Consider the following 27,410-nt stretch of genomic DNA (forward strand, 5'->3'; position numbering starts at 1 on the left):
TTACCCACCAAGTCGAATCCATATATAGGCTGTTGTAAACGCCTGCTCAATATTTTCCAGAAATAACGCACCAAAAACGTGGCGAAACCATTATTTTGCAACCCAACACATTTTGTCTTGTTGTTATTTTATTGCGATCCGCAATGCGCCTACGGAGTGGATATTTTTCGTCAATAAAATGTAAATATTTATACTCCTGTCATTTTGGAGAGGCACTAGAGATATTTTTCACTTGAAACTTTTTGATTAAACGAGTCTAGTGTTCATGATTGAAGATAAAAATCGTTTGACGATTGTTTGCATTTGCTCTGACCTAACATTAAGTGTTTGCGTATGCTGGTTCAGGCGGTACCTATACAAGATACCAGTTTGGGCGGTACCGAAACCACCAGGTTTCTGCTTTACATACAGGTTCTGCTTTGCTCCCGTAATCATTTTCTGTCCTGAGTAAAAAAAATTAAGCATGTGGTACATTCATAAACTAAATTATCATTCCGCGGCACACTTTGCATGTCATCATAACAAAAGAAATTTGAATGCAACCTTTGTGATAGTTAAGGTTGCTTTCAATTGTGACCAAAAAGAAAAATATGAGCTTTAAAAGGAAGTCGCCTGTATTTCGTGGCATTCTTCAGTCCTAAAACACCAATGATTGTTTTCACTTCAATATAGCGAGCATTTTGCAGCACACTTGGAAATCTCTCGTGATGCATTAAGATACCGCAACGCCCAGTTTGCAGCAAAAAAACCCGCAGCGGGTCAGTGACAGGCAAAAAACAACAAATAAAAATGAAATGAAACTGCGTTTTTTGTCTTTTCTGTTGCATGTGTCGTACAATAGTTGTTTTTGCAAATTATTGCAGAAAGCATGATAAAATTTAAGGACGGGGCATATAGTCTTATATACATATTTGTTGCCAGAAAGTTTATTTGTTTCAGATGTTTTTAGTTGTTCTGATGACGTAACCCAACTTCAGTTGTGAAGCAACAAGTTGCATTAAAATGTGGCGAGAATCAGCAGCGCACGCGAGCAGATTACCAATGAACACAAGACGACAGTAAGGAGCTAGTTGAGTTTCATTACATGGAAAGTCGTCCATGCATGTATCAATACACGATAAAAATAGCGAGAAAGAGGTTTTCTCTTGCACTCTCTTGCAAGACAAAGAACATTACAATGTTAGACGAGTTAACAGGCCGAACTACAATTCAATGTAACTAACATGTTTGTCTAAGCTGACAAACTTTTGATACAATAAACCGGGGGTGCACAACCTTTTCGCTAAGACGGCCGCATCGCAGAATCTTATTTCACCAACGGCCGCCAATTACCTGTTTGTTTTTGTTTTAAAATTGATTATGTGAAAATAGGGCTTGTCCCACATGCACAAACCATCTAATGGCGTCCAAAAAGCCCAGATAATTTGAAACTTAATTCACAGATTGAGCTAAACAGTCGTGACGACCAGTCTGAGCTATTTATGGCGTCGTAATCTATATTGTGGCGCAAGAGGTGACTGTTTATTTGCATTATTTGCACACAAAAGGCATATATAAAGTGTGATGCACAGGGTTATTAGGCTGGTAATATTCTTTACAGTCTTACAAAATCTATTTAAAGCAGTTTGAAAGTCAAAATATTTGGCAAAAGGGTTTTATTTATACGTCACGGCCGCCAGTGCATATATTTTAATAAACATGTTCACGGCCGCACAAAATCGTCTATTCGGCCGCAGGTTGTGCACCCCTGCAATAAACCTATATCGAACATTTAGAAATATTTCTTATTGCATTATGTCTTTGTATTTTTTACAAATTTCGTTTTGTTTGCATTTTTTGAAACTATAGTGTCACTTGGCAAATGCAAGTGAACAAATTGCGTGTTATGCAAATCTGCAAACACATACATGTATTGTAACTTTCTGTGTTTCGGAACATAAGTTAGGTTTAATTTTTTTTATTCAGGTTTTTGTTTGGACGCTAAGGACCATGACAGTCAACTCAACCAGTTGCTTTACAAATTTTTGGACAAAGCAGAAGTCCCAAAGTTTAAAATAGTTTTATTCTTCCCCAGTGATGTCTATCGTGCTGTACACAGCGCATACGCCATAATTATTTCCGGCTCTCACACAGTCCAACACATTTTTCCAGACTTAGCTTGCAACCGCTGTGGGACTTCTACTACTAACAAAATCTACTAACACAATAACTTATACCTCACGGCGACCTACATTTAACTAAATTTTGATAGGTGGCGCAAAGAGCATTTTACCCATTTAAAACGATATATCTCTAAAACTGCTCATGGTTGCGCCTAATGGGGTCGGGGTAAGGTATTAGCATTCAAAATTCAATAAAACCAGAAATAAACCTTAATCTCGAATGTAAAATTTTCAAAAACTTACACCCTAACCCTGCCCCTCTTTAGCTGCTAAATAAATAATTCAGCTCTTTGCGCCACCTATAAAAAAAACTAACTGTGAGTCTGCCGTAAGGTATGGTGTTATTGGCTCATACCTGGTAAACAACTGTTACCTGTGGCGACTACATTAAATGACAAACAAGTATAAACCGCATGCTGGGTAATACACGTACAAGTTCCAGCACCATGCCTTGTGAATCACCAACCCCGTACGTCAGTGGAGATGCAATTCAAACAGGTGTTATGTACAGTGCAGTTATGTTTACAACGTTTCACACACCGTGTAGGCGCCGAGCAAATAGCAAAAGCACGACAACAGAAAGTTGGCATGGAAACTAGAAGGTCACTCATATCAGAAATAAGATACATACCACGTTTTCATCCATTTAAAAAAATACCAAAAAAATGATTAAACATGTATCAGCTTTGAACTACAAAATGCAATGCGTAATTGTCCATATTAAGTTAGAACTTTGTTGATCATGGGTCCCTCATAGGTTTATGCAATTGGACATAAATACTAAGGTAATGTGTATGCCCTACGTGGGTATTTTTATGCCACCATAAATTTTGGATAGCATTGGTTTATCGCAAAGAAATAACACACTTTGTCAAATGCCAAATACCAAGCATGAAGTTTTACATGTTTGTCCTGCCATTTTGACCAGTCAAGCATTCCTGAAACAATGTGTTAATAATTATAAGTTTCCTCACATTGGAGTATGAAACGCATTGTTTGCACATTAATCATGGCAAAGTTTCCAGATCAAATTCAAACAATAAAAGCTACCACAGTGTGTTTGTCTACTGGTTGCTGAAACGTTATTACGAGGCTAATTATTAAAAACTACCGATTAATCTGAATCTATTCTCTTATAACTGAAACTTATGCAACTTAAAACATTTCCTTGAAGCAAAAACCCACGGGTATGGACAGTTTCCTGGTTCGTGGCGCTTGCTTGCATCCGTCTTATTGAACGCAAGTAGGAAGGTCGCGTAGTGGTAGAGGTGACAACTTTAGCAGCAATGCAAGTTTCGAAAGTAACAAGGAACTATGTCAGAAACGTAAAATATAAAGAGCAAAAGTGTAAGGATTACAAATATGTATTTGAGCAGCACTGTACATATTTGCTTTATTAAAAATAGGGCATGCAAACATTTTTACCTCCTACTATTTTTTTTCTCTTTGTGGATTTTATGGCATCGTTGATCATTGCTATCCGCCGAGAACTTTTTGTTAAAGAACTTATGTCGTTTAAACTTTAAACGACCGAAAGTTATGTTGTTAATGTTTCAGTATATAGGGGTTGATATGTTTAGGCGCTAATTATCTTGTTGCTAAGTCTGGATTTCTGGTAGTACCCTAAACTTGTATGGCTTTTTCGGCCTAGAAAAGACAAAAATCATTGCTGTTGCTAATATATAGCATGTTGTGTTCGGACTTATTATTTGAAGGTTAAGCAATGTTTGACAAGTTTACTTGTGGCGTTTTGCATTTTTTTCATGTTTACTATTGATGCCACAGGGTTTGCATGTTACCAGCAAATTCGGTACATGTTTTCGTTACAGTTATTTTTTATTCAGTGAGTAATTGCTAAGACCGTTACTTCGGCAGATGTTGCGTTGCCATGCAAAATGCTTTTAAATACTTAATAAAGTAGTGAAGCACAGTCATTACATTAGACTTGATATAGAGCTGTGTGGTGATGAATAAACACTTTGCTGGCCGCAGTGTAGTTAAGGATAAGCTAGTGTAGGTGTGTAGGTGTTTTCCGGTTGCTATTTATAAATATAAACTGGTTTCCACAAAGTTCCTTACCAAACAAGTGCGTATCCTCTATAAAAGATGACCGCATGGTTGTTAGCAGTAGTGATTAATCTCTCCACGTCATGGGCATACACCATACAGAATAAAAACTTTATAACGCATAGCGGGGAGCCCAAAACCAACTGGACCTGACTTTTATAGCGGATGCCCAAATAGGAGAATGTTTCTATGTATAATACACTATAGTGTTAAACACAAGATTAAATAACTTTTTATGTTTGTTACAATATTTTAATGTCACGCTCTTAGTTTCATGTTATTGTCTCGCACATAATACTATTCTGTGACAAATATGCTTCACAATAGCATGGGCTTTTCCCTGCTATATTATCGTACAGTTATTTGTTCAAATTGTGTACTCAGTGGGCGGTTGACAACGACTAAATGCGGCCTCGGCTGCGTGGCATAAGAGTCTCTCCCAAACGGGATTGGATACTGATGAGGTATAGTTTTAATAAAGCCAGTTTATGCCGGAATCGGGTTATGTAGAATCTGTTATTGTAATAGTGATGGTTTTGCAGAATTGTTTGTATGTGTTTGAACTACCAGATTAGAGTGAGTGGAAACGTTTTTTCTTTCTTTCGTGAAGGACACTATATTGTTGAGACAAAGTAACATACGACACTCTATTTTACATGGGATGCCAAACCGTCCCTAGTTTGACTTTTCTTTCTTTAGTTTATTCTTAACAATGCTGAATGCATTTATTCTCATTTATCGTAAATGTTTCGCCGCCATTAATTAGGACGTGAAGAAAAAAAGTTCTTGTTTCCAAGGCATGATATTTGTAGACATAGTCAGTAGTATAAGGTAGCTGGTTCGGAACAAAGGGTAACTTTGCTGTAAATATTCAGATGTTTTTACCAAGTGTATGTCGAAATTAAAATCCAATGTCAGTTGCGTGCACACAAAAGAGTTAAAATTTGTTAACGAACCTTGAATTGACCTCAAAGTTATTTTTCCACAGAAAATAGAGTATCTTTTTAAATACAGATAAGGACAACATTAAGCTTTCAAGGACAACAAAATGGGTGGTGGTTTCCAATATCCTCTGTTCGGATGCTTCGACAACTGTGGACTATGCATAAAGTCCTACTTTTGCCCCTGTTTGGTATTCGGCCATACAGCCGATAAAGTTGGAGACAGCTGCTGTATGTGCGGTGCCCTGATCTTCTGTTTGGGCTGCATCCCCATCGGCATGGTCCGGGGCAAGGTTCGTGCTAAGAACGATATAGAAGGTGGAGCATGTGCTGACTTCATGCTAAGTTGGTTCTGTCCTTTCTGTGTTATTGTTCAAATGCACCGGGAAGTTAATGAAGGAATCGGTGCCAGCGGCCAATCGATTGCTCGTGTCTAGCCCAAGGATCTAGGCTGGCTGTCATCATCCATGGAACTTTAACTGTATAGCTTTAAAGTTGACCATATTTTTCGCCAGTTTTGTGTATAAAATGCTGTATATCGGTATCATAATTAAAAAGCACACGTTGAGTGCAAGTGTCGGTCATTGTAATCAGGTTACACTGCTAAATTTCTTGTAAAGCCGGCTTACTTTGCTTTGTTGAGTAAATCGAAATTTTGAAATTTATGGGAACAGATTGTGTTTTAAGAATAAACTTTGTCAGCAATGCACTGCGATTTTTCATCTTATCAAATGTGACGCACAATGTTTGTTTTAGTCGCGGTGCGTCATTTCTGTGAATCGTACCGTTACAAGATTTAATAATTAGCTTGTGCCTCATGGTGCCTTAGCAAACCCAATATATTTGTTCGCGTAGGCTAGAACAACAAAAGACACTATTTTATTCATACCCGATATTTTAATTCTTGCCAGTCAGCGGTTTAGTTTACCATCACTAACAAACAAACAATTTGAAACCTTAAAAATGCACACAAATCTCGGGCGTGTCTGGTCACTGTTTAACTCATGACGTCACAACTGACTTTATTGTGTGACGGCGGAAATGCACACTTTCGTTTTCGTTCGCGTGTTTATGACTGGCCAGGCATCGGCCAGCGCGAAAAAAAAACGCATTCGATTTGATCTGCGTTATTTTGACAACTGTACTCACCAAAGCTTGTTTCACATTTTGAATTGATTGAAGAAGTTTTGTTACATTTATCCTGCTGGGCTACACTCAAATTAAAAATGTACTAACGTGCACCAGAAAGCCATGTCAGCGGTAATGCTACTAACACAGGGGTGCAAATTTTTTTTCGAAATTTGGTAGCGCGCAATAAATTTTAGTAGCACACATGTTTTTGTATATGTGTGACGTGTCTATTTCCACCTAATTCACAACCACTTCGCTATTAATAGCCGTATCGCAGGTTCCTAATTTACAAACAGTTACAGGATGTCTTAATGTCGTGTAATAATCAAGTGATTTCAAGAATTTTCATTTATTTCAGAATATCCCATTTGCTTGTGCCTGAAAGTTTATGCCTAATCCATAGATTGAACTGAAAAGTTTGATGATCGGTCTCAATTGTTAATGACGTCACTTTCTAAATTGTTAAGTTGTGTGTTACCTGGCATTTGGCGTTGTTTGCACACAATAGCCTACAACCGAAGTCTCTCTAGTAGCCTCGCAAAATTTATTTATACCAGTTTTTAAACCCTAAAAATATGTTTAAATCAACGCATGACCACCAACACATATAGCGCCGAAATAATTAGTCTGCTTAGGCGCATATTGGGGTTTGCCCGATATCCAGTTTTTAATCCGACACCTGACGAATCATCGTTAAAATTGCTGATTCGGCAAATCGGTCTTTCAGCTCGTCTCAAACGTTCTCGGATACAAACAGCAAATATCCAAGCCTGACGCAGAGATTGTGTTGCAATGACAATTAAGTGAAAAGTCCGTGTGAAGTGACAGTTCGCAATAGTAGTTGCAGAAACGGCAGATTAAAGCACTTTGTTCCGTTGCTGCCCAAGTATCGGATGAGCAGCGATGCCACACATAGTATCAGGTATTGGCGCCACTATTATCGTATGACCTCAACTTATTTGTTATGTATGTTCTAGCGCTGACCGATTTCTGACTATAGTCTAATTTATTAAACTAGAAATTACTGGATAAAATCTAGGTGAGAAACAGGCGTTTGTGAAGGAAAAGTGAATACGATTAAGATACATTTTTCCCTGATACGAGAACGGTATTCTAGTCACTAACTTTTTTCGCCAAAATATAGCGTCTACAGTTACAAATCCGTTGTAAATGCATGTGCGGTGAGAGTGACGTGTTCCACCTATAATTGTTTCTGCAAATTACCGTTTCGGTCCCCAAAAACACCTTAAAAAAACACTGCCTGTACTAACACCATACATCACGGCAGACCCACATTTAGCTAAATTTCAATAAGTGACGAAAAGAGCTGAAACATATAAGTTATTTAGCAGCCAAAGAGGGATAGGGAGTTAAGTAATAAGTTGTTTTTTCATTAGAAAAAAATTGTCATTAGAAACTAAGTTTTAAAATTAGTTATATTTAATTTTTAATAATAATACATTACCCCAAGTCTCAACCCTAATAGACCTACCGCAGGCTATTTACTCAATTGTAAGCCGCGGTTTTTATTGTTTTTTACCTGCTGTTTGTGCGGCCTTTAATCGAGGGCGGCTTACATTTTATTTTAAACCGAAATTATTTCTACACTCAAACATTTTAATTCATTTGGGGTTTAAAACTTGTATGCATGTGCAGAGTATACATCGATATACGTTCAGTTATCGTTGGGTACAGTTATCGGCGTAATCCAACAGAAATGGGCATATGGTTATACTATGTAAGAAGAGAAAGATGTATTAAGAAACAATAGTAGGCCTATCAAAAATTCCAGCGTGCGGCTTATAATCGAGGGCGGCTTACATTATTTTTATTACGCCTCAACATGCGGCTTACAATCGAGGGCGGCTTATAAACGAGGGCGGCTTACAATCGAGTAAATACGGTAATCGTCAGCATTTTGGTAGAGCTCCTAACACAGGAACTCACATAGACTTAGCAAATTGCTGATTCAGCAGTTATTGCCATTATTAGAAATTTTCAAACCTCTGGTGTGAGTTCCTGTGTTGGTAATTTTACCGTATTAGTAGTTCTACCCAGCATTTTGGGTGATATTCCGTATTTTTGCTCTTTGCGCCAATTATCGCAGTTTAGCTAAAAGTGGGCCTGCCGTGAGTTTTTCCATTTGATTTCAGTGTGGCAATGGAAAGAAATGTAATTTGCGCAGACTGGACTTACAAATTTTACGCAGGAGATTCGAACTTAATTCCATAGATTCTTTTTTTATTTTTGCAATATATGACAAATAAAATAAGACGTGTAGTGGTGCGGATTATACCAAGTGACAAATTTGGCGGGAAACTCAAAAAAAGCTGTTTTGATAACTCAAATTAAAAACTTAGTTTTTAAATGCACTTTTTAAAAATCAATGTTCGCTTTCTTGTAGGTTTGTTTTGCTCAGATTGTTAAGCAGGTATTGTTGCTTTAATATTCAACGCGCAACTCAAAAAAGCAAGGGTCGCAAGATTTGAATTTTGAACAAACATTAAATCGTCGATCATTTCACTCAATTATAAGTATAGGCTGTTTGTTTTCAATAGTTAATGTCTGGAATAGCCAATTAATTATCAAGGTTAGTTTGTAGGCGATTTAATAAAACTTTGTACTTTTTTATTGTTTATGGTGTAAAAACTTTTTCAAAAATTAGAATGTTTTAACTCTGAAGTATTTGTTTTTATCAATGGTAAAGCTATTGGCATGGACAAAAGCAAAAATAAAAAAGGGAGACAAAGGCCATCCAGGTCAGGTGAGCAATGAGCATCATTCAAAAAAGTATAAACAATATAAAGTATAAACATATAGTTATTAATTCTAAAGCATTTGAAAATATATTAAACTCTTAAATTGAATCTTTATTTACTCAATTGTAATTTGTAAGCCGCATGTTGAGGTATTAAAAAATAATATAAGGTTTGTAAGCTGTCTTGATTGTAAGTCGTACAAACTGTAGGGTAAAAAACTTTGTAAGCTGTCACTCAAATAAATACCGTGATTGACAACTTAAATTTTTTTAAATCTATGTTTGGGTTGGATTACATTAATAAAACATCCTTTTTGAAACTTCATTAAATTTTATCTTCAAAAACAATTTATAACATGGCAATGCAAATCTGTCCTTTCTAATTGAAGATATTTTTCTGTCCAAAAGTAAATGTATATATATATGTGTATAAAATATATTTTTATATTTTAGATGTGACTGATGATTCCTCCTCGTCTTCGGATGAGAATGTACCAGGTTTGTGGCTCAACTAGATTAAGATTGTATTTAAAATTGCATATGTTAACAAGGTGATAGTTGGCTCAGTAAAATTGCTTATTTTTTCATGTGGTAATTCAAGGGTTTCTGACAAACTTTGTAAGCTGGAAGGTTACTGCTTGTGCTGAATCGACACAAAGTGATCTGTATTTGAAGAAACCTAGTTTAATAGCCTAGTTTACACGAGTTATAGTTTCAATAAAAGTATGCAAGCCAATTGATTGACAGGTCCTATTCGAAATAGGATTCCTCTATTTCCCAGATTTTTGCACAAAAATATTTTACAATCTAATTTTAAAACACTTACTTACGTTTTTATTAAAATTACTAAACGCCGTATTTCAGAATCAGCTGACAAGAATTTGAATATTACCGTTTTTTGCAAAATTATACACAAAGCATGTTTTTGCTTGATTGTCTGTTTCCCGGGAATTAAAAAAAATTCCTGGGATTCGGGAACATGATTTTGCTGGAAAATCCTAGGAATTTCCCGTTAAGGCATTCCTGGGAGGAAACTCTAATTCTTATTAAGATATTCTGTTTTTGTATTTGACAGTGAACAGTTTTAAACTTGCATCCATCAAACGGTTTCTGCATTGTGTTTTGCAAATTTGCTCTGTGCAGTATTAAAAAACAAAGAAAAAACTGTGCAAATTTGTTTTGCTAATTCAAAAAAGTATATCTTTTTAACTATAGTAGTGCCTTCTTAAGATAGAAGCCTTTTATTAAAGTTAGTTCTGCCTGGTTTTACTTAAGGCAGTTAAACTTATCCTTTTTTATAATGGACAGTAATACAATTTTAAAAGTCGTGCCAAATTTTTTTATCAATTGGGATATTAGTGTAAATTTCGGTACTACGTGTACTACATAATTTTTTACTTATTTAGGTCCCTCATCAAGAATATCTACCAGGCAGAAACAATCACCAAAAAAGAGTGGATCTGCCAAGCGAAAACCTTCAACTCCCAGTAAGAAAGTAATATGTGTAATGACTAAACCACCTACAGCAGTGGTTCTTAACCGGTGGGAAATTTCCCGAAGTGGGAAATTTTATGTTTTTAGAGGGAAATTATGTGAGTCAGAAGTCACCAAACTCGGGCCCGTAGGTTGAAATTAACCGTTGAAAGTTAATTTAATACAATATTTTCCGCAACAACATGTAAGATTAACTACATCTAGTTTTACAAGGCGTATAAACATCCAATAATCGTTTGTTACGTCACAGACATTACTAAAAGTATCAATGACTTTGTTATTGTTTGCGAATAAATGCATTTGATCTGTTGATTGTGATGCAATAAATGACTAATGCAAGCACATGAGATTTTTCAAAATTCCACACGATTTTACTTTTCACGAAATCACTATTCAAACTAAAAAAAAACATCATTATTTTTTTTCTTGTTAATGTTGGGCACAAAACATCACTATAAAAATAACAGAGGGGGAAATTCGAACTTGGTGATTTACTTTAGTGGGAAACCACACCAAAAAGGTTAAGAACCACTGACCTACAGTATCTTAAAACCAAGTTTAAATATCATGTTCAATTATGTGGATCCAAAAACTGTACAGTGTTGCAAGACATATACAAAATGGTAACTCTTTACCACTAATCACTAGAATTTTAGTAAATAATGCACAACCTAGTAAGTCAGGAGAGCTGCAGGGCTCTACAGACTGAAATGTACATTTTGAGTTTTGGTTAACCTTAGAAATCTTGTTTTTTGCAGCTCCCACAATCTTAAGCTAACAACTTGGCTCCAAAATTTAGAGTATGTAAGAACTACTGATCTAAACCTATTTAACAGCATTTCAAAAAATACTATTAAATTTGTTTTGCAGCGAAACGTCGGCCAAAAAAGGTGACAAAAGAAATAATGAAACTACAACATTCAACAAAGCTTTGCTTGCGCAAACTGCCATTTGGAAGGCTGGTAAGACAAGTTTTTAATTATGGCCCCCCTTCCCTCTAGGGCAGTGGTTCCCAACCTTTTTTTGTCGCGACCCAAATACTTCCCAAAATTTCGTTTTGTGGATTCTTGCGACCCATAAACATACATTCTTACTATTTTGTAGTGATGGGACGATACCAGGTTTTGAAGCGAGTACCGATACCGAGTACGAGTACCACATGTATATACCTTCGATACCGAGTACCGAGTACGATTACCGAGTACTTAAGTGTAGTGTTGTACTTAGTTGTATATCACTGGCTAATTTATCTGCCATGGTCGGGGGGCACACACACATGCCGAAAAATGTCTCCACATGATAGCGAAAAAGATATACGTAAACTGGCGGAACTTTTTTCCAATTTTATGCTGTCCGAAGCAAATATTGGCATAAAGTTGCCCGTATTCTTATGGTGAAAATCGGCCTTCGGTACTCGCACGTTGGTATCGAAAACTAGACCAAAATATTTCGATACCGAGTACGAGTATCGATACCACTGAAATCGTTCGATACCATCGATACCGAGTACCGAGTACCGGGTACTCGTCCCATCACTACTATTTTGGGTTGATTTTTGCTTGTAAATCAGGAAAGCTTTTCGAAAATTTCTGCGCCAATTTGAAAAATCAAACAAATAACATTCGTTTATTTTTAACCAACTGGCTCAAAGCATTATCAGCCAGACAACGCTTAACAGTGATCTCACACAAATATTATGACGTCACAATCAGAATTAACCACTACCACGCCAAATTGTCATGAAATTATTACTGGGCAACAATTTATAGCCTTGAGAAATAATAAAATAACGCTACGAAACGAAGTCAAGGAGTAGATGCTTTTATTGTCTCAAAACAGACGACCCAACAGAATTGTCAGGCGACCCAACTTTGGGTCGCGACCCATAGGTTGGGAAACACTGCTCTGGGGCACACATATTCTTTTTTTCTGTCTAACACTGGTTTGTTTGTCGCATTTGGTCAAGAAAGAGTGTGCTTCAAATTTATTCAAATTTGGACAGATGTTAGTTATTAATTTGGTCCTGCAGAAGTTTGACCCCGAATGACCCAGCGGTTCACCCACAGGCCCTCAAAATGTAAACTGTTTTAAATGACTGTGCTGACTTAAGTACATAATCTAGGAGTTTCGTGCTTTGTTGGTTGGTGCAAATTGCACCATTGCACCAGGCAATGTAAGGTATTCCAAAGAATTTTCCAACTTTTTATTGGATTCACCCTCATAAACCCCGAATTAATCGGTTATAGTTTTAGGCCAGAAATACAAGTCCTAATGTGCTGAAATTTTAAACAATTGTTTTTAGTAGGTTATTCGTTTAGTATTTAAATTTTTGCAATGTCGTTTTGTTAAATTATCACCCGCATTTTCAGTTTAGCCACGGTTCACACCTAATAAGTGATTTAAACTCGATAAACGTGCTTGGGTTTCGTATATGTCAAGCAAAACGTTGTTGATCAACATAAAGATGAAAAAATAAACTCTAGTTTTTGGAACGCCGCGATAAATGGTCTTTAAATTCTCGTTGTCAGCTTGGCTGCGACATGACCACAGGTCACTAAAGGTCAACTTGTAGGTATTAGAAACACAGTTAAGAACGATTTTTCGTCATAACGTAGCTTCTTTATTTTTGACAAGTCAATTAAAGATTCAATACTTAAGTCATGTATAAATTAGGCAAAACGATGTTATTGAACACTAAGGACTGCGTGCTATTAAAAACGGTTTGCGGAACAAACTTAAGTGAAAAACAATTTGTTATATGTACACCTGTTTAGCAAATGGCTTTTTAATTCATAGTGTTTGTAATACAACTGTTAAAGCTTTCTTGGAAAATTGTGCTAAAAACTGACCTTGAACGACAATATCAAAGCAAGAGATTAAATGGGAAATATTTTCCCGTTCTTTTTTACTATTTTTTGTAATTATATGACAATAATGATGTTTCGTTTTTAAAGTTTGGTTAATGCTTTTTAAAACAATTTTCCTAATAATCTAAAATTAAACGTAACATTTGTTTTCCGTAAATGGGCACAAACACGCGTGTGGGGACCCATTCGTTTTTCCTTGCAAAAACAATCATAGTAAATAGTAAATTAGTAAATTGGCAAATAGGATATAGAATACATAATCATCAAAGTATTTTAGAAAGCCACCTTTCTAGTTTTTTTGCAAGCCTAAGGATTGTACCAGCATAACATCACAAAATGTACACAATAACACAGGTTACTGTTCACAAGTACACAAATTGGTTTAAGGTAAAACATTTTCTTGGTTTAGCTATTAACTATCCAGTGGCAGAAACACATTTTGATGTAGATCCAAAGTTAATCATCGAAATCCAATGTAAGAATAGGTGTCCCCCGCCTAGGCAAGTCTGTAAGTCGGGCAGGGTTCTGGCGTAAGCTAAAACGAATTAGGCTTGGTTCGTACCCAACTTTATCATCTGTTTTACTCTGTTTCATTGGCTTATTAACCAATATTTTTTTAGGTGCGGGAGATACAGCTCCGTCTAAATCCAAAAATAACGCACTGGCAAAGTTTGGCTCTACAGGCACTGCAGGAGGCCTCAGAAGCATATATTGTGCGTTTTTTCGAGGACTGCAGCATCGCGGCTACCTATGCCAATCGTGTCACTATCATGCAAAGAGACATGTGGCTTGTTAAACGTATACGAAGGACCGACGATGTAGGATAAACAAGAAACTTCCGAAACAAAGACAAATTGTGTTAAAAACCCTCAGCTTCGGTCTTCAAGGCATTCACTGTTCTAAGAGGCCTTTCTTATCGTCGGTTTTAAGTCCCAATTGTGCAGCAATTATTTGGTAGATTTTAAAGTTTTAGGCATGTTGTCTTTTTTATCATAGCCTTTTGTGTGGCGCATTTCCTATTTTGCGCTAAGTTACAATACATTTTGTTTTTGTTCACTTGGTTTGGTGAAAGAAAATAGTGTCGACATCACGAGTTAAATGTTAGTGCAGTTTGGCCTCCATACACTAGGTTTTCTGACCGGTTTTTGACTTTCTGACCCATGTGTATAACTTATGTTTTTTAAAAGAAAGGTTCTATCTACAATTAAACACTATACACTAGGCTAGGCAGTGTTTCCCAACCTATGGGTCGCGACCCAAAGTTGGGTCGCCTAAACATTCTGTTGGGTCGCTTGTTTTAGTGACAATAAGAGCATCTACTATTTGATTTGGCCCTATAGCGTTATTTTTATATATTTCCCCAAGGCATTTAAATTGTTGCCTAACAATTTTTATCACAACTTGTGGTGATAATGAAAACTGTTTGTAACGTCATAAAGTGATGTGTAAGTTCACAGTTGAGCGTTGTCTGGCTAATAATTCTTCGATTCAGCTCCAAGTCCGGGCTAAATGGAAATGTATCGTCAAAAAAACAACACTATTAATTCGTTAGAAGGTTATTGATTTGCTAAACTTGCTTAGTAATTCAAAAAGCTTTTCGAATTTACAGACAAAAATACAACTAAAATAGCATGTCCAATGGGTCGCGAAAAACTACTAAACAAAATTTTTGGTAAGTATTTGGGTCGCGTCAAAAAAAGGTTGGGAACCACTGCACTAGGGCAGTGGTTCTTCGCCTTTTTTTACTCTGCGATCCTCCGAGGTTTTCTAATACAGCGCGACCCCTTTACAAACACATAGTTTCACTACCAGAATGTGATCATTATAAATTTACCAACAATTCATCTCGAATAATTCCGCATGTTGTACAGTTGCAGCAAACCCTGAAAATTGTGGTCATGGCTCACGTCACCGAAAACATTTTCAGTATTTCGTGGCCTTTATGTCAATAAAAGCCAAATTTATAGAAGTGTTTTATCGTAAATGCTGCTGTGCCAATTCAAAATCAAACTGTTGTGTGATTTGCTATGCTAAACAGAAGTCACGGAAAAAGTTTTCATAATATGGATAAAATCGTCCTGAATTGGGTTGCGTATTAGCGACCCCCTCAAAAATACCAACCCAAATAGTTCCATTTTGACCAAATAACATTGCTATTGCAAAGCAAAGCAAAAAGACCCGGTCGTTTTAACGGCTTTTTGTTAGTTTTTAGGACGCGAAAGCACCAAATATACTTTATTTTATGCTGATAAGTTGTTTTGCATAAACAAATGGTAGCATCGTTGATCAAAAACAGCACAGACAACAGTTAAAACGTAAACCTTCGAGTGCCTCGGAAAAAGAATTGTAAGAATTACTGTAAGTTAAAAATTCCTAGTGTCCTTGAAAATTATTTCCGGAGATCGATTTTGTAACAAAATTCCAGATATGTCCCGGAAATGCCGGTATTGCTGCGTACTACCTTCTTATGGTACCCTGACTAATGGAAACCACTACAGAAGAATCGGTCAATACAACATTGCGTTAAGTGTTGTTTCCTTTTTTACAGCTTTAAGACAAATTTTAATACGTATGCGTTCCAGGCCAGGCCCACAAAAAACGGATTTTTTTCTATGGTACAAAGTGTACGCTACATTATCCCTAGTGGTCCTAAGTGGCAGGATAAATGTCAATCTGAGTTTTGGAGGGAAAATTAATTCAGACAGATCATATTTGCCAAAACTATTTTGTTACGATGCTAAAGTTAGAAAAGAAGTAAAGTCTTTTATATGTCTGGTACATATTTTTACTTCTATGTACAACTATGAGAATGCGTTGCAAAACGATTGATTGACCGTCTGGTCTCTTTTTAATCTCTTTTTTAACCCATTAACTAACGTCTAAAATGCTGCTGCTGCCACAATCACAACATACAAGCAGTGTACACAATATTTAATGTGCTACTGCTAGCTTAGCTTACGATACAGTAAACATTATGGCCTATATGCTATAGTTAGTTATTATTTGTTTTGTCATATTGTTCTGAAAAATTGAATATCTTGCAGATTGGTTTTGCTCGCATTCCATTATGCGCGGGCGTGGCCAACCCAAACTTTATTGTTTAAAAATTGCATGATAGATGTGGATGATTTGTTTCTTTGCTTGGCCATGCCGAATACCGTTTTTGTATTTATTTTATTGTTAACAGTTATAAAGTATAAACTACAAAAGTACAAAACATGAATGTTGTACTTGTAATGTAAATACAACCTAGGAATACCAATACATAATACACCCTACAGGCTCCTCTAAAATAAGCAATCTACGCAATCTATACGCAATCTACTTATAAAACGTATGCAACTTTTAAAAATGTTGACTGTTAGGGCTTTTAGGGTGTGGGTGAGGGTTTATAATAAAAATAACACTATAATTTAGTTTTAGATGCCCATTTTAGGCTTAATATTCACATGTGTGTTGAGAGTGGTACTAAATACCGTATGGTGCCGCATGAAGGCAGTATAAATTTTCTTACAAATGCTTTTATTAATTTGATTTTTCCATGCATAAAACTCTTTATAAGTTTATACACTACAAAAATAATGGCTCACTAACGAGCCAAAATGGAAAATTTTGACTCAGGATAAGCCAAAAAAGATCCGCTGCCTCTACTTTAGCCTGTCTTAGATGTTATGGCTCACATATGACTTTTGTAAAAGTCTTTATGTCACTGGTTGATAGAAATGATTTATGTTGCTATTGCCTTATGTTCTTAAAAGCATGTTCTGAAAACCACTGTAATTCAAGCATCCTGACAGTATACAGATTGCACAACATAGGCACATTTAGGTTAAAAAAATAATACTTACTGCATGGTATTAGTTATATTGCCAAAATATGACTACTCCAATCCGAGTTCCTTTAATGGAACAAGATTTAAATAAACCACTGATAAAAGATGTCATTGTCAACAAGAAAATTGCATCTCTTGATTCATGTGCATCACCAAAACAGGTTGAACCTTCCCAACCAGCATTGCCAAACACAGATGTAAAATATTTTAGGTAATTTTTGTCACTAAATGTTGTTGTATTGTGTCACTAATGGTAACTTGGTGTTAGAAATAAAATTTGACGAATTGATAAATTTAAAGAGAAAATTAACCATCAACTTTTAAGGCATAAAAATTAAAAAAATTATAAACCAATCCCAAGAATGTGTTTATGTAAATTCTGTGCACAAACGTTTGTTTTTAAAAGCAAGATACCTAAAAGTAGTTAGAACAGTGTCCTATACATATTTTCCAAGAAAACCAAACAATACCAGTTTACCATTTTTGTTACAGAAACCTAATAAATGACACTTCGGACCAACTTAACGACATTTGTGACAAGTGGGAGAAGTATGAAGTTCCAGATGATCTTCCTGATATGGATCAAATATCGGTAAAAGTGACACAAAATGATCATTTATTGTGGAGAAAAAACATTTAAATAGTTCATGTTTTTTTACACTCCATGTGTTTCTTTCAATATTCGAAAGAGTTAATATTTACACTACAGTGTTGTTTTTACTAAAGGGCGATGTAAGAACTACAATTGGCCAGGCCAGGCTGGTTATGAAGGAACGCTTCACACAATTCGAGGGGCTTGTTGATCATTGTGAATTCAAGACCAGTGAAAAACCTGTTACATGTCAAGATTTACAGGGATTTTGGGACATGATATATTTCCAGGTGATTGTTTTTTGACAATAGGTACAGTGACTTCAACAGCAACTATGTAATCCTGTAATACTTTGGCAGGTGGAAGATGTCAAGAAAAAGTTTTCAGACCTTGAAACGAGAAAGCAGCAAGATTGGAAAGAAAATTCAACTGCTGTGAAACCACCTGTTCCCAAGAAAAGAAAACTTGTTAAAAAGAGTAAACATTTATTTACTAATATTGCTTTTGTGATTTTAAACATTTTTGTGTTTGACACAGAGTCCATAATTGGACAAGCTGCCCAGGAGAGAAGAGAGCAAGCTCGAAGAAGATTAGCTGCTGCAAAAGCGGCTGTGAAGAAGGATCACGACTTTCCCTTATCATTTGATGCTGGATTTTTTAAAGTGGGTAAAAATGAACTGTTTGCTACAGAATATATATTATTTTGCCACTATAAAAATGACTAGTGTATGATTGTTGTATGGTATAAGCAATGGTGGGATTGAAATTTTTTGTAAGCAGGTTCTATCACAAAGTCATATTTTTTAGCCGGTTCTGTTACAAAAAGTCATATTTCCATTGACAGTAACCAGTAATGCTAACCGGTTCGCTGATCTCATAAAATTTCTGGTTTGCTGATCTCATAAAAACTGAATCACACCACTTGGTATAGGTGTTTATTTATAGTGTTGTGTTATGGTATGGTCTGTAGAAATGCTAAGTCATTTCAGGATAATTAGCTACAAGATTTATTAAAACTGCTTACAAAAACAATTTTTTCGTCTTTGTAGGTAAACAGCCCAGTTCGAAGTGTAGTGGAACGTTCCAAGACTCCATGCAGTAAAGAAAGGCGTAAACCTGCAACACCGTCGACTGGAAATTTTATGCATGGTCGTTTTGTGAAAAGTTTTGCTGACACCACACCAAACCTGATGAAAGCCTTAGATTTTGATGTTGGACCCTCTGCTACCATTAATACTGCTGAATCTAGTTTGAAACCACCTGAAAAATCACAGTGTACTGCCCAAAGTTCTAGTCCCAACGCCAAAGGTTAGCTGCTGCATATGTCTGTAATCCTACAGCAACATTGTAGTACATATATTGTGCGCTGCCCAGTGTTTTTGAAGGAAATGGTACCAGTTTTTGTTGTCTGCTATCTTTGCTATTCATTTTTCCTTTAATTACAGCATTTGACTTAGTAGTGAAACAAGAAATTTTGTTGTGTTGTAAATAGTGCCTGAAATTCATTTCAAAAAAAGTTCAGTGATTCAACGTTTAAAATTTTTCCACTGATCTATGTGTTGTTTTTTGCCTTTCCACAAACCTACTGGTCAAAATTTTAAACTGCCTAATTCAATTGACAGATGCCATGACAACTGCTAGTAACCTGCTTCCTGTGGCAAGTAGAGCAAGCCAGACAGGTCAGGACATTTTCTTTTTTAACTGTCTAAAATAAAACAAGTAAAAATAACTAACAATTGTTGCGGCACCTATCACATGTTTATTGTTGCTTCGTTTTATTTGCTTTTTGCCCATTTACTGCATTTAATGTTGTCTACAAGGTAGTACCAATAAAACAGTTCATTTCGTCTGTTTCATAAATTAAACATTCCTACTATTGATGTTTGAAAGAATGGGTGATTTTGCACTAATTAAATTTTGCTTCTCTGAAAGTTTAAATAAGGGTCCAAAACGAAATAAATACTAAACGTAACCTTAACACTTTGACCAAAGAACCAGAGCATTAGTAGGAAGTCAAGCATACCCTATTTTTTGTATCTCAAGAACAGGTGAAAAATACCGTGAATATGTCTTGCACAATCATAAACAACTTATATATACTTCATAATAATAACCCTTATTTTTGTAACTTTTACCAGTATGCTAAGCATTTGTAAATTTTCACAAAAAAACAAACAATTTCTCCATATCTATGTCACCTAAAGCGTTTAAGAAATCAGTAAGTTTGTTCTTAAACGAGCATTAACGCAGCCAGCGATCCTGTAGACTTAGTAAAATATTAAATATACTGTTCGGCTGTTAAATCATTGGATCTAAACCAAATTTATTTTCCTAATATTTAAAGAGCACATGCTGGACTCAGGCGTCGAAAACGCGATCCGTACAATCGACCAACAGCTGCAAATTTTACGAGAAAGGATGTTTTCCGCACCTATGGTAACCGCATGAATAGTGTAGAATCTAAACGAAACTTTAGATGACGAGTTGTGTATATGATCCTTAACTCTGTTAAAACGCCTAGAACAGCATTCTGAAAGAAAATTCTCGCGTTTTGTTGGCGGAAAGTATGTGACATTACATTTGTTAATACCCTTTTCGTGGTTTGTTAGACAAAGGAATCGAGTCCTGTTCAGACAAAAACCACAAAGATTCCCTATATTTCTCCACAAAGGAAATCACAAACAACTTTAAGATCTGCACCTCTACAAAAAGGTAATATATCTAATGACCTCAAAAAAATACAAACCTTTGCCCTGCACCATTTTTGTATCTGTTCTGTGTTAAAATACTGCGTCAGGTTGCATAGTGCATTATGTGTTGGAACGCTATATACGTTCGAATTGTACAGTACACCTCGGATAATCCGGATCTTAGCCCAATACGGACAAAACTTGAAGTATAAATGATTTGTAATGTGGTAAAGCTTGAACGGTTAATCCATATCTTCGCCAATCGGGACTTTTTTAGTCCAAACCGGTCCGGATTTCCAAGGTTTATTGTACTTAACATTGAATATGAGTAAGTCCCCTGACCTTTTTTATCGTTAGGTGTACATATTCCAAAACAGTCTTTTTATTGCATTATTTTTCCTTATTTAATGTTTAAGTGGACTCGGACCCCTATGAACCCCACTACAAGCGTTTGCTGGCGATGGTTAAGATACTGGAGGCAGAAGTAAACCAATACCGACTTATCGGACCCGCTGTAGCCAAAAGTACAGCCAAACTGAGTGACATGCAAGCCTTTATCGTTGCCAAGGCAACCGAGATGGAGAAATTCGCCCAGCACCTAATTGAACGTGAAACCGATCTTACGCAACGAGAACGCAAGGAAAACGAGGTAAAAATTACATTGATAATCCTTATTGCGTTTCGTCCTCTAACAATTGTTGCCGTTTAGTTTCCAAATTTTTTTGTATTGCTTTATGAAGCATTTTTAAGATTTAAAAAAAGGGAATGAGATTACCAATACTCCCGACCTGATTATGAATTTTGCACCTGAACATGGCGTAATTGATTTGCGTGTGTTTTGCTAAATGAAAGAAAACATAGCTGCACAATATAACTTAAGAAAACACCATGCCGGATATCGCTGTGTCTTTAGAATTTATCGCGGCCCAAAAGTGCAGAGTAACAACTGAAGTCGCTACAGGGTTGGCATTTTCTGAATTTTGTCTCAATTCGACGGTTTGTATAAATGTAGGAGTAGAGCAATAAACAACTTATTACAGCCAACTCATAACTGTTACAGGATCTGACTCAGTTAAAAGCTTTGCGCCAAACGTATGAAAAAGAAATCAGTTTCCTGCAAGAAAAGGTGGCTGACCGCGATGAGATTTCGGAAAAACTCCAAACACTTGTAAAGTGCAACGACCAACAATCTGCAGGTATTTGGGTTCAGCGACCGTTTTTTAGAGATTTCAAGCCTTACAATATAGGGTAAATAAAATTGTACAGTAAACTTCGGTTAATCAGGACCCGTTTGGCCAAAAAATTGTCTGGGTTATGCGAAAATCCGGTTTATCCGATGTCGATTAGTTAAAGCCTTACCACATTAAAAATCAACTGTACCTCAAGTTGTGTCTTAATTAGGCAAAAATCCGGATAAACCGAATCAGGTTTGCTGTGATTCTTTTCAGTTGATTTAAAAAAAAGATTAAATAAAGAAATTCTGGTTCAGAAATTTTGAACCTACGTCACAACAGCGAGATAATATCGGATGAGCGAAACAGACTAAGTGAGGCTTACATCCGGGAGTGCAAGGAGAAAGAGGAATTAGAAGGGAAAATGACGCGAATTGCAGAAGAAAAGGAATTCGAACAAGCCGAGTTTGAGAGTGAAAAGAAGGTATTCCACCTTGCTAAAAAAACTAGTGATACACCGAACCAGCCTAAAAAGGGTAATTTCGGCCGAATTAAGCCGAACCCAATGACGCGAGTGAACTCATTTATAACAAACAAAAATCACTTTCACAATACGTGAGCTTTAGTAAACATCTAATATTTCCAAGACAACATGGCTCGTATTTTATAGATACATCGAATAGTTAATTTATTGTGTTTCGTATTGGCGAAGTCGAAAGTTTAGGTATTAATTCCATGCAATGAAAAAATTCAGTTTCGGCGGAATTTTCAAAAAATTTAATGCCGAAACCGAAACATCGGAAAACAGCGTGTTCGGCCGAAATGTTTCGGCCCATTGAAACTTCGGTGTATCACCACATAACGTAATGTTGTTAACTCTTCCTTTTCAAGCGATACTTGGGTAAACAGCGGTGTAGTTAAACCTGCTTTGGCTGTTAGTTTCTGCCAATTGGGTTCAAAATGTGGATTGCCAAGTATCGTCTTCGAATCAAACGCTATATTCGTCTTTAAACTGTATGGTTTCAATTGTAAAAGCTTCGAATCGACCCGAAAAAGAAGAGAAAAAAAAACGAACGAAACAAAAACGTTATATCACGCTTTTCAGCATTTGATTTACGTCTTGCATAATGTTCTCACAAATTTTTGCCATATTTTTCTTAATGCTTATTGCTAAGCTCCTTAAACTAATTGAGTAGAACGTTTCTTTATTAAGGTGTTCCCCGCCATGTGTGTCGTCACTTATAGTATCGCTCTGGCTCTACCTTTTCAAATCTATAACAATGCACAAATGACATTCGCATTTCAAGATTTTCGGTAAATCGGGTACTTTTTTACATTCGCTACTGCAGTTTTCGTCTTCAAGAAATCAGAAATTAATTTTCCATTTGTTTCAGGCTCTTGAGGAGCTTCTGGAAAAGACGGAGGGCGCCCTCTCGCGGGCAACAAATCAGATGAAGACGCTTCAAGTCAAGTATGACGAGAATTCCAAGCAAATATTATCGCTTAACACCGAACTTGAGCAAAGCAGGCAAGTTTATGAGGTTTTCTGCACAAAACTATTTTCTTTCTTTAATATGAATATATTCTTTCTTCTTTAATAATCTAATAGATATCAAGAGATGCTTCAGCGTCTTCTTGATTTTTTTGTACGTGGCAGCACATGTATTGAACTACTTTATAAGCCGTGCTTACGTCGAAATAAAATGCCCAGGGCAGAATGGTAGTGGGTATGGAATTGGGGCCTAAACCGATTTTTTTAACAAATCCCGAATTTGTCCTGAAAGTTGGTAAAGTTGTAGCACAAATGGGTCGGAGTGGCAAAGTCAGGGCCGGTTCAACCCTATTTTTTTTCAGGATTGGTCGCAAGCCCACTCCCTCTCAGTCACAGCTACTAATTTAAACGATATAAACAAACTTGCAGTAAGGAAAGCACGAGTCTTCAGGAGGAGCTTGACATCATCAGGAACACGTACCGTCTTCAGATTCTCGAGCAGCAGCAAGAAGTCGTCAACTGCGAAGTCAAACTGCGTGACGTCATCGGCGAGCTGGAAAAATTTTACGGCCAAATGCGATCCCGAATAGAAGGTAATAGTCACGAATATTTGTTGCATCCATTAGGATTTGAAAAAATGGAACCTGAAGGTACTTACCCGAAAGCTCCTTTTAAAAGCAAAACCTGAGTTAGGCTAAAATTGGTGGAACTATTGCAAGATGACGATTATTCAATTGTTCGGAAACTTATGTTGGGGTTATTGCACTTAGTACAATGGCTGTCGACCTTTTTTGATGAATTCCCTCTTTAACAGTTCAAAATATTTTCATTCCTCCCTAATATAGTACATGATGTTTGATAAACCATACAAAGGTCATTTAAAGTTGGGTATTCTATTAATTTAGCTAGTCATATTCCCACAGCTAACATGTCGTTTTACAAACCACGTGTACAAATAAAAGTAAAATCCTTATTTGGTAGGAATATCTCCTCAGTTAGGAACCAGTGACTTAGTGTGAGAATCACGCAAAAAATAAATCTAACGTTTGGGTTCTTTCGAGTTGGAGTAAGGTTTCAGACTTGTACTTACGCCAGGGGTCTCAAACTCAAACTGCTTTGAGGGCCAAAAACAAACTTTCAAGTAAGCCGAGGGCCGCACTATCGAAACATCTGTTACAGAGTAATATTAACAATCATATTGCGTTCTTAAAAAGGTAAATGTTCATTAATGCCATTAGCTTTGTTAAAAAACAATGTGGTAATTAATAACAAACAAATATACAGTGCAACAAAGTGAAAGAGCCAACTGTGCTTTATTGCTTTGTGTGAAAACAATGGCATACAGTGACATATTAATGAAAAACATATTACGCAACAATTGCAATTGCTGATTTTAAAGATGTGGTATTTCGATCATGCCATTTAAACGTTGCATATACCACTACTAGAGACTGATTGTATTGTGTAAACTGACTGGTTTGACAGGGTATTCCGCTTGAGTAAAACACATCACTTCTAAAAGTTGCTTCGCGGGCCGCACAAATACCCTTGGAGGGCCGCATGCGGCCCGCGGGCCGCGTGTTTGAGACCCCTGACTTACGCAAACAACACCACAATTTCGGAACTACAAGTTGGCTAACTGGGTTTCTGATTTTCGATGCACGGAGATACATGTTTTGTCGACGCAACTTTTTTAATTTATTTACTGCAACTGTTACCAGTTATCTCTTTTCCAGAGACAGAATCAGAGCAGAAAGAAACTCCTTTGGAGATCGCGCTTAAAACTCCTTCCAAATCTCTCGTCGTTTCAGCGTTGCTTGGAAACACCGACGCAGCTGCCAGCCCTGATGTAGAAAGTCTGTAAGTGGTTTGTATTTAGGAAATGATACATGCCACAATGTCAAAATAAAACTTGATACACTAGATACAGAGGATTTAAATTCTGGCTTGTGTATAACGAAATAGGCAAATGACTTAAACGTGGACTGAGAACTCTTTCTGTTTTAATATGAATTGCCTTTACTATAACTGATAATAATTATGTTCAAGTGCCAAAGGTATTTGTGTTCCATTTTTAAAGACTAACAGCTGTTTTTTATGTGGACTTTGAAACTGCACTTTTAAATGACATCAAGTTTAAAGAGCTCTTCTGGCAAATGCGATTTTATTCCGACGTTTCGACTTCCTATACAGGTCGTCTTCATTAGGGTAAATAACACTGAATGCGACTAGTACATTGTACGATAAACAAAGGAAAAAATAAATCGCATTTGCCAGAAGAGCTCTTTAAACTTGATACCATGCCTGGCAGCAATAGCTTATATTTTAAATGACATGTTCAGAAAAAAGGTCGGCCACTCTCATTATAACTGCTTGCTATTTCATACAGCCTCCCACAGGAGACTTTATACACACGAGTTGCGACTCTTCAGGACCTGACCCGAAAAATCGTCTCAACGTCGAAAGCAGTCGCATCCAAGTACAACGAGAATATATGCGAGATGAAAGTCGTAAAGTAAGGTTTCATTAATACAACAAAATATGTAAGAGCCTGACATGCATTTTTTTCATCACAAAGATGTTGTAAGCTAAAAAATAGTAGACCAAAGTATTTATTAAGAATACAGATAGGTCAAAACTGCCATGTGCCTTGTTCGCATGAGAAATAAAAGAGTTGCTTTTTTGCTCTATTCTGCAGAACAAATGTGAATTGGCTTGTCTCCTTTAATGTTGTGTTTAATTGCAGAACGTAAAAAGACTATTTTACGCAACATTAGATGTGATACCCTGTGGCCGCTCACCCGTACATGTGCAGTATGGATTTTTCACCAATGTTTTTGCAACAATGAGATTTTTAAACGCTGCGAATATGTCAGCAGGGCACAATTGCGCATGCGCGCAGTTTTATAGGTGTTAGAGGCTGGGACGTATCAGGTAGAGCTACTATCATGAGAACTCATATCAGCCAAATATCGGTATTTATTAGCAAACCTTTCCTGATGTAAGTTTTTACGTTGATATAATTTCTGAAACGCAACCTCTGCGGTTTCATCAACAGCTTAATTTAATAAATGGTAAACTTGGTCTTATTTTTCATGCAGCAATTGCCTTCGCGAAAACATAGAGTCCCTCAAGAGCGACGCAAGCGGAAATGATGAGCGAAAAAACGAAATCGAAAAGTCGCTTCGACGGCGGCTTCGCGAAGTTGGAGAAGAAAGAGATTTGCGAACAGACGAACTACAAGCTGAACAAAGAAAAACACGAACTCTTTGCGATCGCATTGAAGTTTTAAATGAGCAAATTCGACAATTGCGGTCTTCTGAACGAAATGCCAATCGTTAACAGTAGGGATGTGCCAAAACTGTTAATGTTCTGTTTGGTCGAGCATCTCACATTAATGCTCGGTGCTCAGCCGAGCACGCTCGGTGCATTGTGACGTCACAAAAAATCCCCTTCCTACGTTTTAGCTTTACAAGGTCTCTTACGTCACCAGCAGTGTATTAAGCTGTACATGCCCATGAAGTACGCGTTTTCCATCTAATGCATTTGAAAAATTATTCGTTTTTGTTCATAGAAATCATTTCGAACACTAGTTACGTGTGATAGCAGGGCATGAATATGCAAATTTAACGCTCGGGTGAGTTTGTGCAACTGCTCGGCCGAGCACCGAGCATTGAAAACAACGATGCTCGGTACCGAGTACTCCGGTTCTGGCTCGGCTCGGCCCATCCCTAGTTAACAGATATAAGTGATTTAATTGTAAATTCTTTACTACAAATTTTAAACACATAAAAACCCTTTTTTCAACAGGCGGTAAAGTTTAGTTTTAAAATGACAAGAAAGATGGATTACAAAATGCAAATAACACTCTTTGTGGTATCATGTTGTAGTACTAACCCTTTGTTGATAACCAACCATTCTTAAACTCCTTTCGTGAATCTCATACAGAGCCAAGATTTCATGTGAGCATGTAACATTGCATCACCCTTTTCAGGTCTGCTGCAGTGATCGTCTACTCCCAAAATAGCATATTATCTCTGGTTTGAAAAGCGACAGTGTATTTGTTCACTTAACGCGTTGATTAATTGAGAAATATTAGGCTTCGTTTTGTTGTCAACTTTTTGTGTGACCGAACTTTGCTTTACAGTTTACACCGCCATTTTCGCAAAAACAATAAACCATGTATCTTTTGTTGATGTTTTTTCCCTTTTA

At 36.6% G+C, this 27,410-nt stretch overlaps 2 protein-coding genes across 3 annotated transcripts; both read left to right on the forward strand.

Annotated features, from left to right (window-relative positions):
* The first annotated feature begins 8,937 nt into the window (after positions 1–8,937).
* On the forward strand, positions 8,938–14,476 carry LOC145204708 (uncharacterized). Of its 2 annotated transcripts, none has more exons than XM_080077304.1 (5): positions 8,938–9,060; positions 9,513–9,557; positions 10,466–10,546; positions 11,424–11,515; positions 14,041–14,476. In XM_080077304.1, exons 1-5 carry the CDS (start codon positions 9,000–9,002, stop codon positions 14,245–14,247), a joined length of 486 nt encoding a protein of 161 aa, XP_079933430.1. In that variant the 5' UTR covers positions 8,938–8,999; the 3' UTR covers positions 14,248–14,476. The 2 variants fall into 2 exon arrangements, with proteins under 2 accessions (XP_079933430.1, XP_079933435.1); XM_080077309.1 differs by having other exon boundaries at positions 8,940–9,065.
* A 2,718-nt stretch (positions 14,477–17,194) lies between these two features.
* On the forward strand, positions 17,195–27,394 carry LOC145217509 (uncharacterized). Its single transcript, XM_080084784.1, has 17 exons — positions 17,195–17,463; positions 17,745–17,844; positions 17,979–18,134; positions 18,204–18,321; positions 18,382–18,506; positions 18,894–19,152; positions 19,467–19,523; positions 20,189–20,280; positions 20,454–20,556; positions 20,951–21,183; positions 21,595–21,730; positions 22,024–22,190; positions 23,101–23,234; positions 23,628–23,791; positions 24,935–25,058; positions 25,588–25,713; positions 26,300–27,394. Exons 1-17 carry the CDS (start codon positions 17,297–17,299, stop codon positions 26,538–26,540), a joined length of 2,502 nt encoding a protein of 833 aa, XP_079940910.1. The 5' UTR covers positions 17,195–17,296; the 3' UTR covers positions 26,541–27,394.
* The last annotated feature ends 16 nt before the right edge of the window (positions 27,395–27,410 follow it).

The sequence above is a fragment of the Phallusia mammillata genome, chromosome 1 (genome assembly GCF_965637545.1).
Source record: "Phallusia mammillata chromosome 1, kaPhaMamm4.hap1.1, whole genome shotgun sequence".
Lineage (NCBI taxonomy): Eukaryota > Metazoa > Chordata > Ascidiacea > Phlebobranchia > Ascidiidae > Phallusia > Phallusia mammillata.